Source organism: Oncorhynchus masou, chromosome 4 (assembly GCF_036934945.1).
Source record: "Oncorhynchus masou masou isolate Uvic2021 chromosome 4, UVic_Omas_1.1, whole genome shotgun sequence".
NCBI classification, from domain to species: domain Eukaryota; kingdom Metazoa; phylum Chordata; class Actinopteri; order Salmoniformes; family Salmonidae; genus Oncorhynchus; species Oncorhynchus masou.
The window spans coordinates 11884718-11902876 of record NC_088215.1 but is presented as its reverse complement, the minus strand read 5'-3'; the positions used below and the strand labels follow the sequence as shown (position 1 = coordinate 11902876).

The window sequence follows — 18159 nt, the reverse complement described above, 5'->3', positions numbered from 1 at the left end:
GATCGTCTCAAATGGAACAGAGGATTCGATGCTTTGCAATGGTGTTCTTGTGGTTCTGTTTGGTTTGTTTTGCTTCAGACAGTGGCGGGCTCTTGTCACACACTCTTCCATTTCTTCTCTCATCTTCGGCCAAAAGAAGCGTTCTCTGGCTAGAGAAACCAAACAAGTGGAGTGCCAGAGCTGGTGTTCCAGGGATCGCCTAATAGCACGCCATTTTGCAAGAACTCTCTGCTGCACATTCCTGTTCAGTCAAAAACTCCTCTGACTTGACTCCACCCGACCCCACTTGAAGATAGTTTGTCCCTGGCTGGGCTGCTATAGACACAAAACCATATAGGCCTTGTTAATGAACATTCTGAAGAAGTACGTTCAGATTTAAAAAAAAAAAACGTTTTACTTTTTACTGTCTCTCTCCACACGTCTTCCTCCACATTCAGTGTACAAACAAAGCATGTGACAAGAAACATAGGTGAGATGTGAGATAAACACAAAGAAGCCAGTCGATGTGAATGTCAAAGTCCCTGCCTTACCTGCATCATCACGCTCGCTGTGACGGGAGAGAAAATGGGACGTTCTTAATCTGTGTCCATGAATTGGGAGCTGTAACTGCCAGCTGGTACATATGGTTTCTACCCTTGACGATCGTCACTGTGAGGTGGAATTATACTACTAGAACACTGCTGTTTTGTAGTACTGTAGTAAAAACGCAGGGAGCCTATAAAGAGTTCAAGTTTGCGAGAAGCTAAATGTATTACCATTTTTTATATATGCCTGGTTTTGTCAAGTACATATATCACTCATAAATGTCGATCTCCTCCGAAATGTTAAACGATAGACCAAGGCAGAGAAAATGCAGAACAATTCATTCAACAGTCTGACCCTATCCTGAAAGAACAACACAATTTCAGATTTTCCCCATCAGATTAATATCAGTTCATGTTCAATTTCCCCCGAGCCACAGCTACGACTTAGTTTCCTTTGTTGTCACCAGAATTCATGAAACTGAATCAGTTTAATTACTAAGCCACAATGAGCCACGACAGGACAACACCACCTTGCATCCAAATCCTCTTTTGTGAATTAGGACCTAAAAAAACAAAAAAAAACACTGGCTTTACTTGAACCCCCCTATAAAAACACTCTTGTTTCTCATTGAACCCCCCTATAAAAACACTCTTGTTTCTCATTGAACTCCCCTATAAAAACACTATTGTTTCTCATTGAACTCCCCTATAAAATAGATGAAAGGAAAGGGAAAGGGGGATACATAGTCCGTTGTACAACTGAATGCATTCAACTGAAATGTGTCTTGCGCATTTAACCCAACCCCTCTGACAGAACACATTCTTAGGATCTTGATGATAATCTCAACCTTAGTGTGGAAAGGTTCAAGTATCAGTGCCTTTTAGTTTCCACAAGTGGCTGTGACCTTTGAAACAAATTGAAAAAGCAAAAGGCATTAACCATAAACATGAAATAATTATCATTTCGGCCTCCCGAGTGGCGCAGCGGTCAAAGGCACTGCATCGCAGTGCTTGAGACATCACTACAAACCCGGGTTCGATCCCAGGCTGTGTCAAAACCGGACATGACCGGGAGTCCCGTAGGGAGGTGCACAATTGGCCAAGTGTCATCCGGGTTAGGGGAGGGTTTGGCTGGGGGGCTTTACTTGGCTCATCGCACTCTAGCGACTCCTTGTGGCGGGCCGGGCACCTGCAGGCTGACCTCGGTAGTCAGTTGAGTGGTGTTTTCTCTGACACATTGGTGCAGCTGGCTTCCGGGTTAAGCGAGCGGTAGTTAAGAAGGGCGGTTTCGGGGGTCATGTTTCGGAGGACGCACGACTCCACCATCACCTCTCCCGAGCCCGTTGGGGAGTTGCAGGGATGAGACAAGATCGCATTTGGATATCACAAAATTGGTGAGAAAAAGGGGTAAAGTATAAAAAAACTAATACAATTAATTTCAAACATGTGATTGCATACAACCAGTTGTGTGTGCTGTGAGCACACACAATATCATTGGACAAACAAACGTACCTCAAATCTGACTGACAGCTAAGACATCTCCATCAACTAAACCACGAATGACATGCAGGCAAGCCTATACATAGTAGCATCTTCTTCACCGATGGAAAATAATGACTTTCCCATATACATGTTAATGCTGCAGCTTGTTGGCGTGTTGCTAAGGAACAGTGGGGTGTAGGAGCCGGGTGTGAAGGTAGCTAATTGCAGAATACACATAAAGTAAGTACATGTTCCTAGAAGGTTAATGCCCCCCCATGCACACACACACTTGGACCTCTGTTGTGTGTGTGTGTGTGTGTGTGTGTGTGTGTGTGTGTGTGTGTGTGTGTGAGAGAGAGAGGTCTCTCTAACCCTCCTCTTTAATAGGGGAAAAAGGATGCACTATAGTGTGAAAGTCAGTAATGTTATCTTAGTCCATTTGCTCTACTGTATTTTAAGACATGTAGGACAGTAAGAGGTTTTCTCTTCTTCCCTAAATAAATCTTGAGAATGAATGTATAGAGAATGTATACTAATGGTAACCTACCATTCTTTCGAAAGAAAAGTATTTATCCCAAAAATCGATTGGATGAAAAATGCATACATTTTTAATGTCAGCTGATCAGAATCTTCTAACAAGATTCTGACTGAGGAACACAGAACAGAAGTCAAGCCAGTACCAAGGTCGGTAGCTGGAGGGAGGGAGGGAGGGACAATCAGATAGCTGAATTACCTCGCATGGTACCGAGGTTTGCATCCCTTTTTTACTCATGCAGCGTAGCCAGATCACATAAGATTAGCCCCCAACAAAAGGAATTCTAAGATAATACATCTGTGGTGCAACACGTGGTCAATTATATGCTTTTATCAGATAATTAAATTACTTAAAGTAGTAGGGGTATTCAACAGTTAGGAAAACTAACTCCAAAAGGGACTACAGGAATCAATAGCTGAAACAAGTGACTAATATACATGACGTGACTAACGTACATGTACACAGCAAGGGCTTGTGGGTCCTGGTACCCATGGCGATGCAAAGTGTGTTTGCCTGAGACCTGAGGATGAGTCATCCACCGTCTCTGCAATGCAGCACACTTCAGGAGAGACGCGTTGAGGAGTGTGTGTGTGTGTGTGTGTGTGTGTGTGTGTGTGTGTGTGTGTGTGTGTGTGTGTGTGTGTGTGTGTGTGTGTGTGTGTGTGTGTGTGTGTGTGTGTGTGTGTGTGTGGCATGCCTTAGCACACCATATACACTCTATTCTCACGCTTGTTGTCATGACAATCATAGACACGGTCAGGACCCCAGGATACTATAGAGGTTTGGTCAAGGGTCAGATGGTAACACTTGATGGCCAATCACCATCAAGACTGCTCCCTGTAATTTGTTGACATCTCCATTAGGCCACCCACATTGACACTGGTAACACAGATACATAACACATCTACGACAATCGTCTGGCTCTGCATGGCCTCGTAAGCCATTATCCACGTAATATACTGATCAGTTGAAGAGTTGTAAGAGAAACCCAGCATAGTGAAGACCAACAATAGTCAAAAGGATCTAACTAGCTACTCTGGCTATGGAGGATATAACAGACTGGACCACACACACACAATACACACACAACACTGAAATCGTATCATTCACAAAGACTCATCGCCCAATACCCTCCTGCTTACATAAACTAAATTAATCTATATTATTCAAGGTGATATCCAGTGCATATCAGAGAGCTCAAATCAAATGTTATTTGTCACATGCACCAAATATAATAGGTGTAGACCTTACAGTGAAATGCTTACTTACAAGCCCTTAACCAACAATGCAGTTGCTAGTGGTGTAATGATGACACCACTCATTGAATGATAATAGCGTATTCAATGATTAGAGCAGCCAAATGGCTCATTATAATTGTTGACTTCAATAGAAGATTTCCATAAATGACAAGGGCATAATACAAATAGGGAGATGAATGTAGAGTTATATATTTGCAAAAAAAGCAACAGTAGAGAGGCAGGCACGCGGCACACACACAGCACACACACACACACTTACATTTGACTTTTTAGTCATTTAGCAGATACTCTTATCCAGAGTGACTTACAGTTAGTGCATCCATCTCATGAAAGCTCGTTGGGACAATCACATATCACAGTCATAGTATGTACACTTTTCCTCATTAAAGTTCCTATCAGTTGGGGGGGTGCCAGGACAGAGGAGAGCTTGGACTGGGCTGAGCTGATTAGGAGCACACACACAATACCCACACACAATACACACACACAATACACACACAACACTGAAATCCTGTTATTCAAGAAACTTCAATCACGTAGACTCATCGCTCAATACCCTCGTGCCTATATCAACGGAATGAATCTATATTATTCAAGGGACTTCATTCTCCTATAAATGACAGTCACATCTCTTAATGATCCAAGGTGATATCCAATGTCTACCATAAGTATTCTCCCCTTGGGTTTCTTAACAGTTCCAAAGTGGGATTCAAATGGATTTCATTGTCATGTTTTGTCAACGATCAACAAAAAACACACTGTAATGTCAAAGTGCAAGTCAATTTTATAACATTTTATAAAGATGAATGAAAAATATAACACTAATATAGCTTGATTAGATAAGTATTCACCCCCCCCCCCCCCTGAGTCAATACATGTAGTGGCAGCAATTACAGCTATGAGTCTTCTTAGGTAAGTCTCATAAGAGCTCTGCACACATGTATTGTGCAATATTTGCTTATGATTATTCAAGCAAAGTGTTGGGGATCATGACTAGACAGCAATTTTCAAGTCTTGCCATAGATTTCCAAGCAGATTTAAGTCACAACTTGATTACTTAGGAACATTCACTGTCTTGGTAAGCCACTCCAGGAGGTAGGTTTGGCCTTTTGTTGTAAGTTATTGTTCTGCCGAAGGGGGAATTCCTCCCCCACTGTCTGGTGTAAAGCAGACTGAAGCAGGTTTTCCTCTAGGATTCTGCCTGTGCTTAGCTCCATCCCGTTTCTTTTTGTCCTGAAATGCCCCAGTCTTTGCCAATGTCAAGCATACTAATACCATGATGCAGCCACCACTGAGCTTGAAAATAAGGAGGCAGTCACTCAGTGATGTATGGTGTGTCACACCCTGATCTGTTTCACCTGTCCTTGTGATTGTCTCCTCCCCCCCAGGTGTCGCCCATGTTCACTGTTAGTCCGTTGCCAGTTCATCTTGTTTGTCGAGTCAACCAACGTTTTTCTCAGCTCCTGCTTTTCTCCCGGTCTCTCCTTTTCTCACCCCCCTTGGTTTTGACCTCTGCCTGCCCTGACCCTGAGCCTGCCTGACATCCTGGTATTTGTAGTTGAATCTGTGCTTGCAACTCAATACTTGACTGAGGGACCATACAGATGTTGTATGTATGGGGGACAGAGGCAGGGGTAGTCATTCAAATATCAGTTAAACCCTTATTATTTTACACAGAGTGAGTGCATGTAACATATTGTGTGATTTGTTAAGTCATATTTTATATATTTTACTAATTTAGGCATGCCTAAACAAAAGGGTTGAATGCTTATGCAACGACTATATTTTAGTTATTTAATTTGTATTAATTTGTAAAAAAAAAAAATACATATATATATATTTGTTTATTTGAATGACAATTAAATCTATTTCAATTCCACTTTGAAAATGCAGCAAAACGCGAAAAACTCCAAGGGGGGTGAATACTTATGATACCAAGTGTACTTCAATTACCAGTAACTCTCTGAGTCACTCAGTTCTTCTGCAGACCTGTGTGAATATTCCATTCTTGTGACCAAAACATTTGCATTTAGGTGCCGTTGACATAATGAGAAGAAGATAAGCAGTGATGCAGTTTCTGTGCTGGGCTGGCAACTCGCTACATCTTAATCACCTGATTATTTAGATGTGTGTGTGTGTGTGTGTGTGTGTGTGTGTGTGTGTGTGTGTGTGTGTGTGTGTGTGTGTGTGTGTGTGTGTGTGTGTGTGTGTGTGTGTGTGTGTGTGTCGTAAAAAGAATGAAGGATAGATGGATGTATGGAAGATGACTCAAATATTTTTTGTATTAAATGAGGAAATTCAATTTGACCCATTTCAGTGTCTTTAGCAAAGCCAGAGGACAGTACAATGAATAGATCTTGGCCCCCTGCCACGCTACCACCACAACCATTAGCACTTAGCACTTGTTACAATGGTTTATTCCTCAATACTTTTTACAATATGTTAACACCTGTCATGACGTTGGCCTGGCGGGTAGGTTTATGACAGGCATAAATACCTCTACCCCCCTTTTTCCTCTCTCTACCCTACTGAGGTTACATTTGCAAACCCCTTGGTTAACAAAACCCTTGGTTAACATTCTGGTAATCCGACCAATGGAACATATGCGGTGGTACTTAATGAATATAATGTCAGTTCGGTTGTCATCTGAGACATTCTCATCAATGATCAGACGACAAACTCTACAGTGGAACGTCTACACATCAGAGGAATCGGATTCACATGGAATTGTTGTTCAATTTAAATGTTTGAATATGAAATTATTCGCGATGGGACGAAATGTGATTTTAGCTTCTAAAATGTGAGATTTGGGTTTTCATAAGATAGGACTCTGCTCAATCAGTGGCCCGCCCCTGTGAAGGGACATGGGCTATAAAATTTCTCAAAAACGCCCTCCTCTCCCTTCCTATATAAGCCCTTGACGACAATGTAACCTCCTGTTCCGAGGACGTAGGACGACAGTCCTATGTCAGAATGGTTCAGATAATAACTACAGAACAAAGCCAACATCAGCGTGAGCTTTGGTTGCGAATGGTGTTTTTTATTACCTTTATTTTGCTAGGCAAGTCAGTTAAGAATAAATTCTTATCTTCAATGACGGCCTAGGAACAGTGGGTTAACTGCCTGTTCAGGGGCAGAGCGACAGATTTGTACCTTGTCAGCTCAGGGATTCGAACTTGCAACCTTTCGGTTACTAGTCCAACGCTCTAACCACTAGGCTACCCTGCCGCCCCGAACTCTTATTCACTACAGAAGTGATACCTCCTAGCTGTTAAGTTAGCAACAGCAGATGCAAACGAGGGTTAGGAAGGACAGACAGAGTATCCCGTCTATCACACAACAACGTTACTACAACGTATCCAATTGACCACCAGAGACATTCTTCAAAGGACTCGGTTGGGCAACACGGCCTTCCATCTACCACCAACCTTCCGAAGTGCAGCTCAAAGTAAATATTTATTGCAGTTTCCTTTTCCAAATGGGTGGTAATTTAGAATGCATAAGATACTGTATTTACGATAGCACAGCTTCTCCCTTTGTCCCTCAGTCTTCCCGCTCTTTCACTCAAACCCAGCCCCTTTTCTTTTGTGTAACCAGCTGTCATATCTGTTCCGCCCGCTAGGGACGTTTTCCTTTATGACGTAATTTGTAATCAAGTTATGATTAATTATGTGTATGTGTAATTCTGTGTGATTAGTTAGGTATTTAATAAATAAATGATTAAACCCAATTTTGTATTGCTGATTCAAATTGTTAGCCAGGGTTCGTGCAGATAACCAAGAATTTACAACTTTCAGATGAGACGGAATTAAGATGGCGGTTAATATTGACTGCTATTGATGTAAAATATTACTAGGTCTTTGAGAGTTTATTCGGAAGATAACAGCTCTATAAATATTCTTCCGTGGTGCCCGACTCTCTAGTTAATTACATTTACATGATTAGCTCAATCAGGTAATATTAATTACGGAGAAATTATTTTAAAGAATAGCATGTCATATCACTTAATCCGGCATAGCCAAAGACACGACACACCCTTATCACAACGTTTTAAACCCTCAACGCTTGTTGCAGCAGTTTAACCATGGAGTTGGTGAAGCACGGTTAACATTTGCATTCAACCTATTACGTAACCCACCAGGTCTCTCCATCAGCCCGAGTATCTCTTTAAAGACAAACCCATCAGGGCATAGACTCTGTAAATCATGAAACAGTAAAGCCCAAGGTACTAATGCTCCAGCAATTAGCATCCTGATAGTGGCAGATGCCACTGTGCCGCTAATTAGCAACGTTAGCCAATACTGGCCCTGCTGAGGTAAAATAACTCTCTAGGGCAGTGGTGCAGGGCAGGTCGAACTCTGAAGCTGAAGCAAATGGACACACATACGGAGCACAAGTTAGTAGGAATAAACAATATCTTATTATCATTTTATTCTCAATATTTATTTTTCAATATACAGTATTGAAATCCATAGCTTGTGTTATTATGCTACACAATATTTGCACAGATTATACATACACAATCTTTTAATATATCATCTTAGAGTTACGCTTTGTCCTGTTCCACTTAGGTTCTTTGGAAATTTTATTATTTCCCTGTTACGACACATATTTCAGTGAAGCAAAGATGATGAATGACTGGACATTCAATATACATAAATATAGTAAGCTACACGATTCAATTCAACATTGCTACAATATGCATGCAGTAACAAATACAGCCGCTGAAGCATTGACTTTACACACTATTCTCAGGATACACACACATCTAATAAAAACATACTGTACAATCAATGAACACAGAATAATGAAACCTTTCCAACAACAACATGTCTGTCAAATACAAAAATACTCGCTTTTACTGGTTTCTCCACTCTAGCCAATGTCCTAGCCAATGTCCTGATAATACATTATCCACACATACAAATTCCCCGGAACAAGACAAAACAAAGCACAACACTGTTTTGGTTGACAGGTTTCATGAGAGGCCGTATGACTGTGGACCATGGAGCTAAACTGACAGCAACACAGCATTAGACACATCCTGCTCCCTAACACTCAGAAAGAGAGAGAGAGAGAGAGAGAGAGAGAGAGATGAATGAAGCGAGTGAGACATCAGGCTCCAGAGACCTCATCAAAAGAGGGAGAGAAAGAGGGAGGGGGGGATAAGAGAGGGAAGGAGAGAAAATGACAAAAGAGGGGTATGTGTGGAGGAGGAGTAATAAAAGAGAATTGAATTGTCTCCATCATATCGCACTTTAAATTAGGACCCGAGCACAAACACACACACAGTATACGCAGCAATACAAAGAAGAGACGAACTAGAGTGCATTCTGGAATCTTCAAGTAAGATAAACCCTTTGGGCTATACTCATCCTCCCATCAACATCGACTTGCTTAAAGTTAAAGTGTGCAACATCCTCTCAAACACTACTAGTGTGTTTTTTTTCTTCAATTTCATCCTATAAACGGATGATATTAAGGGGTCACCCGCGTGTCACTTCCCCCGTGTCCCCCCTGCTCAGAGGAAAGCGTTGTGAGGTGCAGAGATAGAGCGTGGGGGTCACCGGATTATGCTTGCTGCTTGTTTGATTGACAAAACTAACCGTTCTGGCAGCTCACCAAGGACACTCGTGACAACAACAGGAACTTTGTCAAAGCTCTCTCCTCTCTCTACTACTGATGACTCACACTAGCTTCTCCTTCCTCTCCTCCATCTCTCTTGGTCTGGCTAACACCAGCTTTCGAAGTCCTCGAAGTGGGTCACAGCTCTTCGCTGTATAATCATGAGGGTCGTGTCAGCCAGACTACCCCTCTCCTTCCCTCCCCTCGCTAACACAAAATGACCACCTTGTTCTTTATGGGAATAAGAGATGAGTGTGGCAAATGGTGCATGATGAAATTGTGTTTTATAATTGAGGTGTGGTGACGGTACCAACATTCAATAGCATGTCATAGGGGCTGCCTAGGAAAGAAAAGACCCTTGATTTCAGAGGAGACTTCAGAGGAACCCTGATTTCAGAGGAGACTTCAGAGGAACCCTGCTTTCAGAGGAGACTTCAGAGGAACCCTGCTTTCAGAGGAGACTTCGGAGGAACCCTGATTTCAGAGGAGACTTCAGAGGAACCCTGCTTTCAGAGGAGACTTCAGAGGGACCCTGATTTCAGAGGAGACTTCAGAGGAACCCTGATTTCAGAGGAGACTTCAGAGGAACCCTGATTTCAGAGGAGACTTCAGAGGAACCCTGATTTCAGAGGAGACTTCAGAGGGACCCTGATTTCAGAGAATAAAAATAAAAAAACACACCCAACAGAAACCAGCGTGTGTGTAATGTAGTGCTTTTTTCTCATTGTATACAGTATGTTCGGACTTCCTACGCCGTGGTTGCTAGGGAGACCACTGAAAAGTTATCATCTCCATTTCCAATGAGTAGCCATGGAGAGGCTTGACACTGAATTGTGGTTCCGTGTTGACACGGACTGCCTAGTAATTACTGACAATTACCGACACAGTTTACAGTAGACCTATACAGTTTAACATGTTGTCAGTAATAATAACATGCTGTCAGTAATACAGTGCAACAATGTGAGCTGTGAACTGCAGTTCCATTCAAAATGACTGTTGTTAAGGTGGAAACCTTTCCTGCTGATCGGTATACTACACACTAACCTCTATTGTGTGTAAAGTCAGCAATGTGGAAGGACGAGTCATTTTGTAGTCCCATAAAATATATACTTTGAGTGTATGTATTAAATAACAACAACAACAACAACAGGAAAGGAAGCGAGTGATGAGTCATCTGCTAAGCTAAGTTGTTCAGTATGTTCAGTCACTCCTAAAGGCCTCTTCATTGGACGTAGTTGTCAAGTCTGTGACGAATGACCTCTTTTTTTAGTGAGTTGCTTAAAGTCTGACGTTAGTGTCACGTTATCACGAAACCTTACTCTTATCACGAAACATCAATTAGCCCATCAGTTGCATGTCTGGCTAACGTTGACCTGGCAGCATGATTAGGCTGCCGTCAATTAACGCTGACTATGAATTAGTGAGCCAGTGGGAAGTCTGTTCAAAGGCAACCACAGCAATTTGAAAGGTAAAAGAGTTAAGGAAGCTAAACAGGGCTTAAAGAGATGTATGTATGATGTTCCAATTAGAAAATACTGTACAGTACATCTTCACTGTTGGGTTTAGTGTCAGGCATCATAAATAATCATCTATACCGGGGCAGCAATATTTAACATCTGTCACTGGTAGACAAGCAGAGCTTTGTACATCATTTGATAGCAATATCTGACTCATGCAAATTACGTTTACATCCAATCTCGATGAAGGGACAGGTTCTAGGTATAAAAGGTACCAAAGCCAGTGAGATAGTCCAGAATGAACTGCTCTGAGAGCATTGGTGACACAATTGAGAGGCAGGGAGAGGCAGTTGGAGGGACTCTGACAATGATGAATGAGAATAGTCTGATACAGACGACGGAAGATCATTGCACAGCCTCATGGGGGATGAGCCTGATGCGGAGAGGGGACACTGGGTATAGAAACCAACTAGAAGTGCAGATAGGACTGAAGCCCTAATGTGAGAGAGAGAGAGAGAGAGAGAGAGAGAGAAAGAGAGAGAGAGGGGGGGGGGGGGGGGTTGGACAGGGAGAGAGACAGAAACAAAGGAGTGAAAGAGAAACACAGCCCAGACGGGATGCAGCATAGACTGGGAGATAAAACACCACTAATCTCATCCTGGCGACATACCCAACCTACTCCACTGGCTGGTTGTCTGTCCGTTTTTCAAGTGTTACTCGGGTTGGAAAGCTGAAACTGTGATGCAACAGGGTTCTATTTTGGCTCCATGGTAGAGCCCCTGAGGGCCCGGCCTACATGATGGAGCAGGTGAAGCCACAGCATTCCTTCAGCAGGGACAGGCCTGTCTTGGTGAAGGGGGACGAGGTCTGCTGGGCCCTGGACGTTAGCCGTCTGGCTGGAATCTGACCTGGGGAAGAGGAGGTGGAGTCAGTCAGAGGATATGGGGATGTACCAGGTGGAGCACTGGTGATGCAGTAGTAGATCAGACATAATGACACACACATTCAGACTCACCCAGACACAAGGGTATGCAGACACATGCATGCACACACACACCTTCAAATGATTTGATATGAGCAGAATACACGCTGATGAAAACAAATTTTGCTCGGTGGGGAGCCAGTTCAAAGATGTATGCATTTTTGTGGGTGAAAAACATAGTTTCAAAAATAAATGCTTCAGTAGGGAAGAAAGAATTTAACAAGAAAGAGGCGCCAAACTGTCCAAAGAAATCGTCGTCAAATCAAGGTCACTGACTCTTACTGCCTCAAAGTGAATACTTGAAAACGTTGACACATACAATTGAGCATTTGAATAGAAAATAATAACTCACTATGACTTCACACACGTAAACACACACACACACACACACACACACACACACACACACACACACACACACACACACACACACACACACACACACACACACACACACACACACACACACACCTTTCTTCTTGGAGTTTCTGGGGAACTTGGACTGGAGGAAATCAGCCATTTCTTTGTCCTCCTCCCTTTCCCTGTAGAGGAGAGAAAAATGGATGAGTGGAACTTGAAACGCTACATTTCTGTCTGTTCCTGCTAGCGATGACTAAGACTCCATATCCTCATGCCCTTTCTCCCTGGGTGTCTTCACATGCCTCAAAAACAATCAATTATTACCTTGTATTTTATTTGTATTTCTGGGTGGGGGGGGGGGGACAAGGCAGATGGAACAAAGTTCTGTAACATAGGTGGTTCAGAACCACGCTCCCGTGATGACCTGGTCTGACGCTAGGCCCTAGGCTTTAGCTCAGAGAGCTAACAGTGTTCTGGTGAGCATGACACCTGGTTTCAAACCCCAGTCGGTCACACTTGCCTTAGCCTCTCAAACTCCACATCGTCAACAAGGAAATCTCTGGTCTCCACCAGCTTGTGGATCTGCTGGAGAAGATCCTCCTCTTTCTGTCTGTCCTCGTTGGACTTGTCATTGTCTGTAACAGAAAAATGTTATGAGTTTGATCACTTTGGTCATGATAATGTATGATTACACAGTGTCTCATTCCCCAAGTCGATATTAACACATTGTAATCATTATTGACACATGACATACATTTTGTCCTTGGCGAAGGATTTAATGATCTCACTTACGACTGGATTCAGTCTGTGGTGCTGTAGAGCTGCGCTACAGGGTGATAGAAATGTAAAGGTAGTGTTCCCGTGTTAGATGAGACTGCATTCCCGGTAAATGCTGCATATGTCGGCTCAATAGGAAATGACCTTTACCTTTAAATTGCTCTAGAGCGCTGAACTTCAGCGATATGGATTGAATCCAGCCTTAATCATTATTTTACAGCACTTACAACTCATGAAAAATCAGAAATCCGAAAATCCACAACAATTTACAACAAAAGTTTTATGAAGCACAAATTGTGTTAGGTCCCACATGCAGTGGATACATTTTGACAAAAGAAACAGATCACCAGATGCAATTTTCTGCTTACATTCTTATCAAAGTTAATGTGTTAATGCCATTATCTTCACAGAACCCACTAAATCTACTCCAAACCCAGGATGGAGGTGCTGAGTGAATGTGGTCTGGACTCTATGGAGGAGGGTCATTGAGACGCCATAGAAGGACAAAATTACTGTCTTGTGGTCCAGGTACACTCCTACTCCCGGGAAGAGCAGGGGACAGGGATATCAGTCCGTTTATCATTGTGGTAGAAGGTGCAGCTATAGTCAGAGCAGATTAAACACCAGGATTGATCATTGGGTGATTGAAAGATGAACTGAGGTCTGTTGTGGTAATGCATCTTATTATGAAAGTTAGTTGCCAATCGCCATATAAAGTCCAACGAAGAAAAATAAGACTGGAAGGAGGAGAGATGGCTAGAAACGATTCGGTTGACCGTTTTATGTGTGAATTAATTGTAGGAGTAGAGGACCTTGTGCATTTAAGGTAAAATAACAACTCAATGTTTATATCCCTGGACAAATTAGCTAGCAACAGCAAGCTAGCTAGCTAAATAGGACAAATTATCTAGCAACTGCAAGCTAGCTAGTTAAATTGACATAACATAAATGTTTCATGATTTTCGATGTTTAATGCTTTTTTAATGCTGTCCCAAATTAATATAATTGGTTCAGAGTTTGTTTTGATATTTCAACCTGCATGTCATGATCGTGTTTGGTGTGGGGGGACAAAATCAATTTGCGCACGATGCGTCCGGTTTGGGCATGGTGTAAGGCACATATGTCAGAGTCAAGGCCCGCGGGCCACATCCGGCCCGCGAGAAGGTTTTTTACGGCCCCTGGGATGATCTTGATTTATTATTAGAACCGGCCCGCAGACCGCAGCAAGCCGGCAGCCCGCAGATCTTTTACACGCACCAATACTACATTTCCCACAATGCAACGGTGACGCACCGAGCAGTAGGCTGCTTCATTTCAATATTTATTGGCACAGCAGTCGTCAGCATCACAGTAAAATTAACTTTCAGATACCCATCAAAAATGGCAAAACGGAAGGTGGACACTGAGAACCGGGGTTTCAAACAAGGTGGGAGTCGGAGTATATGTTCACGGAGGTAGCTGGAAAACCTGTGTGTCTTCTGTGTGGAGAAAGTGTGGCGGTACTGAAAGAGTATAATCTGAGACGACATTATGAAACGAAACACGCGGACAAAAACAAGAATATGGACATGGAACAAAGGCTACAAAAGGCAGAGGAATTAAAACGAGGCCTCAAATCTCGACAGGCTCTGTTCAAAAAAGCCAAATCACAAGGCCAGGCTGCTGTCAAGGCCAGTTTTATTTTGGCAGAAGAGATCGCTAAATCAGCCCGGCCATTTACGGAGGGGGATTTCATCAAAAACTGCATGATTAAAGTTTGTGACGAAGTTTGCCCAGAAAAAGGCAACTCTTTTTAAATGTGAGTCTGAGCAGAAACACCATTGCCGAGAGAGTAGACCAGTTGTCCATCAATCTAAAAGAGCAGCTTGTGAAAAAGGGAAAAGATTTCATTGCATATTCCTTGGCTGTGGATGAGAGCACCGACATTTCTGACATTGCCCAGTTGTCAATTTTCATCCGCGGAGTGGACTCCAGCCTAAGCGTGACAGAGGAGTTTTTGGCTTTACGTCCTATGCATGGCACAACTACGGGGCATGATTTGTATGAAGAGGTGTCAAGATGTGTAAATGAGATGGAGCTGCCTTGGGAAAAACTCGTGGGTTTGACAACCGACGGAGCACCTGCGATGTGTGGACACAGGAGCGGACTGGTGGCGAAGATACGGGAAAAGATGCAAGAGGAAAACGCGACAGGTGAGCTGACAGCTTATCATTGTATCATACACCAGGAAGCGTTGTGCGGTAAAGCCTTGAAAATGGAGCATGTAATGAGCATCATCACGCGCACAGTTAACTTTATCAGAGCCAAAGGTTTGAATCACCGCCAGTTCAAGGCATTTCTGACGGAGTTAGAAACGGAGCATGGTGATTTGCCTTATCACACAGAGGTGCGATGGCTAAGCCAGGGAAAGGTGCTTCAAAGATGTTTCGAGCTTCGTGAGGAGATTTGTCTGTTCTTGGACAGCAAAGGGAAAGACACAACACAACTCCGAGACGAAATGTTTCTGTGTGAAATGGCTTTTCTGTGTGACATTACGAGTCATCTGAATGCAATGAACTTGCAGCTGCAGGGTCGGGATCATGTCATCTCTGATATGTACAGTACAGTGAAGGCATTTAAAACCAAACTGACTCTGTGGGAGACGCAGATGCGGAAAGAAAATTTGAGCCACTTTCCCAGCTGCCAGACCATGAAAGAGAAGCTCTCTACCAGTGCGTTCCCGAGCGCACAGTTGGCTGATAAAATAGGTATGCTTGCCGCTGACTTTCGACGCCGATTTGCTGACTTTGAAGCACAAAAAAGCAGGTTGGAACTGCTCGGTAACCCATTTGCTGTTGACGTGGAAAGCTCACCACCAAACCTCCAAATGGAGTTGATTGACCTCCAATGCAATGATGCACTGAGGGCAAAATATGCGGCAGTGGGTGCTGCGGAGTTCGCCCGTTTCCTCCCCGACACAATGCCCCAGCTGCGCATCCAGGCTGCTCAAACGTTGTCTATGTTTGGCAGCACATACCTGTGTGAACAACTTTTTTCTTTGATGAACCTGAACAAAACATCACACAGAAGTCGACTTACTGCTGAACACCTCCACTCAATTCTGAGGATTTCCTCAGCTCAGAGCCTTACCCCGAACATTGATGAACTTGTGGAAAAGATGGGACACCACCAAGTATCACCCTCAACCTCAAACAAGTGAACATTACTGTGCAATCACATATTTAGAGTTTTTACTCAGTTCAAGTTTAAAAGTTCAAGTTTAATATTTGTTTTCACTGCATGTTACTTCTCCTTAAACAAAGTGTTGTTTTTGATTAATAGATTTTTGCACTTTATTTTATTGTATTTCAATCCAATTATATTTTAAAAATATTTCAGTTGAGTGGATGATAGAAAATTGCTATTATTGTTTTTTTCTTTGAAGTAAATTTAGCCCACTTTTGCTAAAATAGAAAATATAGGCTACTGATGGTGCCTTGAATACCGGTTTCTTTCATTTAATGTTCATGTTATGGGGATTTTTATATAAAGGAAATTTGTCTTTTGTGTCTGTTGAAAATTAAAGATTACTGACAGAGCCATAAGAAAATATTGCTTTATTTATCTGATCATATTGGAATATATTTGTTAGGTTTTCAGTAGGTTCAATTAGGTTCACTAGACTATATGCGTCATTTAAAAATTTTTCAATGAACATTCGAACAGTCCGGCCCTCGGCTTGTAGCTAAATTTTTTATTTGGCCCTCCGTCCATTTGACTTTGACACCCCTGGTGTAAGGCATGTGATACATTAGAAATTGTGTAATGGAATTATTGTCTAAAATTTTGTCATATAATTATAAATTGAGTTTATATGGGTTTTATGCCAATTCTCTGTATAAATAGCCTCCAAAATACATGTAAACAGATCATAAATATCTCAATTTTTGTTTTGGGGAAAGGTGTGAGAGCTTTCATATGATACAATATCAGTACTTGCTGCATTTACAACTTGTATAAGTCCTATCCTCAACTGATTTCAGCCAGTGCATGGCTGTGGATTGACTGCATTGTTTGAATGGAATGTTGGCATATTGGCAGTTAATTTATGGAATCATTCCTCTAAAACTGGCTAGCTAGCTAACAAACATAGGCTACAGTGCAGAGAAACTCTTAAATGTCTTTATTTTAAACGATGGCTGTGTTTCAAAATGCTCACTTACGTTCTGCATTCCACCGTTCTTTCTCGAACAAGAACACCTGAGGGAGCATACTGTCTAGTATGGGAGAACGCAGAGCACTTAAAATCCATTAAAAAAAGTACTTTAAATCTACTTTGACGTGACCTCAAACCTAAACGGGAAACTGCAGCATCACGCAGCAGGCGTCAACAAAGCTAGCTTTTATGTTAGCTAGCTACATGGGTTTACATTGTAGCCAATGTAGCAGCGCGAGTAACTAGTGGGAGCAATTCAGTGAACAACTATCCCAGAATGGAAATATTGAACACAAATAACAAGAAAACAAGTAACAGAATCTATTTTCTCAGTACATGTTAGTGAATTAAGCTGATATCTTATCACAGCACAACTCCCTGACCAAAATGGCTGACCTTTATCCCATCATAAAAAAAAGTTAATGTCTGTTCCAGTAGTGGGGCGGCAGGGTAGCCTAGTGGTTAGAATGTTGGACTAGTAACCGGAAGGTTGCAAGTTTGAATCCCCGAGCTGACAAGGTACAAATCTGTCCTTCTGCCCCTGAACAGGCAGTTAACCCGCTGTTCCTAGGCCGTCATTGAAAATAAGAATTTGTTCTTAACTGACTAGTAAAATAAAGGTAAAATTTAATGGTCTAATTCTATGATAGTATCTCTCCCTCAAGTTGATATTAACACATGATTTTGCTGAAGCCTCATTGTAATACTTACAAATTATACAGCTGTTACGTTTTGTTCTTGGTGAAGGGACTACTGACCTCACTTAATTATTTTACAGCACAACAACACAGGAAAAATCACAAAATCCTCAACAATTTACACAAATCAAAGGATACAAAGACAACATCAGTTTCATTAAGCACAAATTCATTTACCCAGTGATAAATGTCACACATGCAGTGGATACAATGAGACAAGATAAATAAATGGATAAACAATTTGTCAGATAATATTTCCAGATCA

The 18159-nt window shown here is 42.2% G+C and overlaps 1 protein-coding gene across 1 annotated transcript in view; it reads right to left on the bottom strand.

The window, feature by feature from the left end:
* Positions 1-11450: 11450 nt before the first annotated feature.
* LOC135524092 (bMERB domain-containing protein 1-like) overlaps positions 11451-18159 on the bottom strand; it is a 40972-nt gene continuing 34263 nt past the window's right edge. Inside the window, exons 4-6 of the mRNA XM_064951298.1 lie at positions 12745-12859; positions 12336-12406; positions 11451-11790 (exon numbers count right to left, since the gene is read on the bottom strand). Of these exons, the coding sequence (XP_064807370.1) occupies positions 11675-11790; positions 12336-12406; positions 12745-12859 (302 nt within the window). The 3' untranslated portion in view covers positions 11451-11674. The remainder of the gene's footprint in view (positions 11791-12335; positions 12407-12744; positions 12860-18159) is intronic.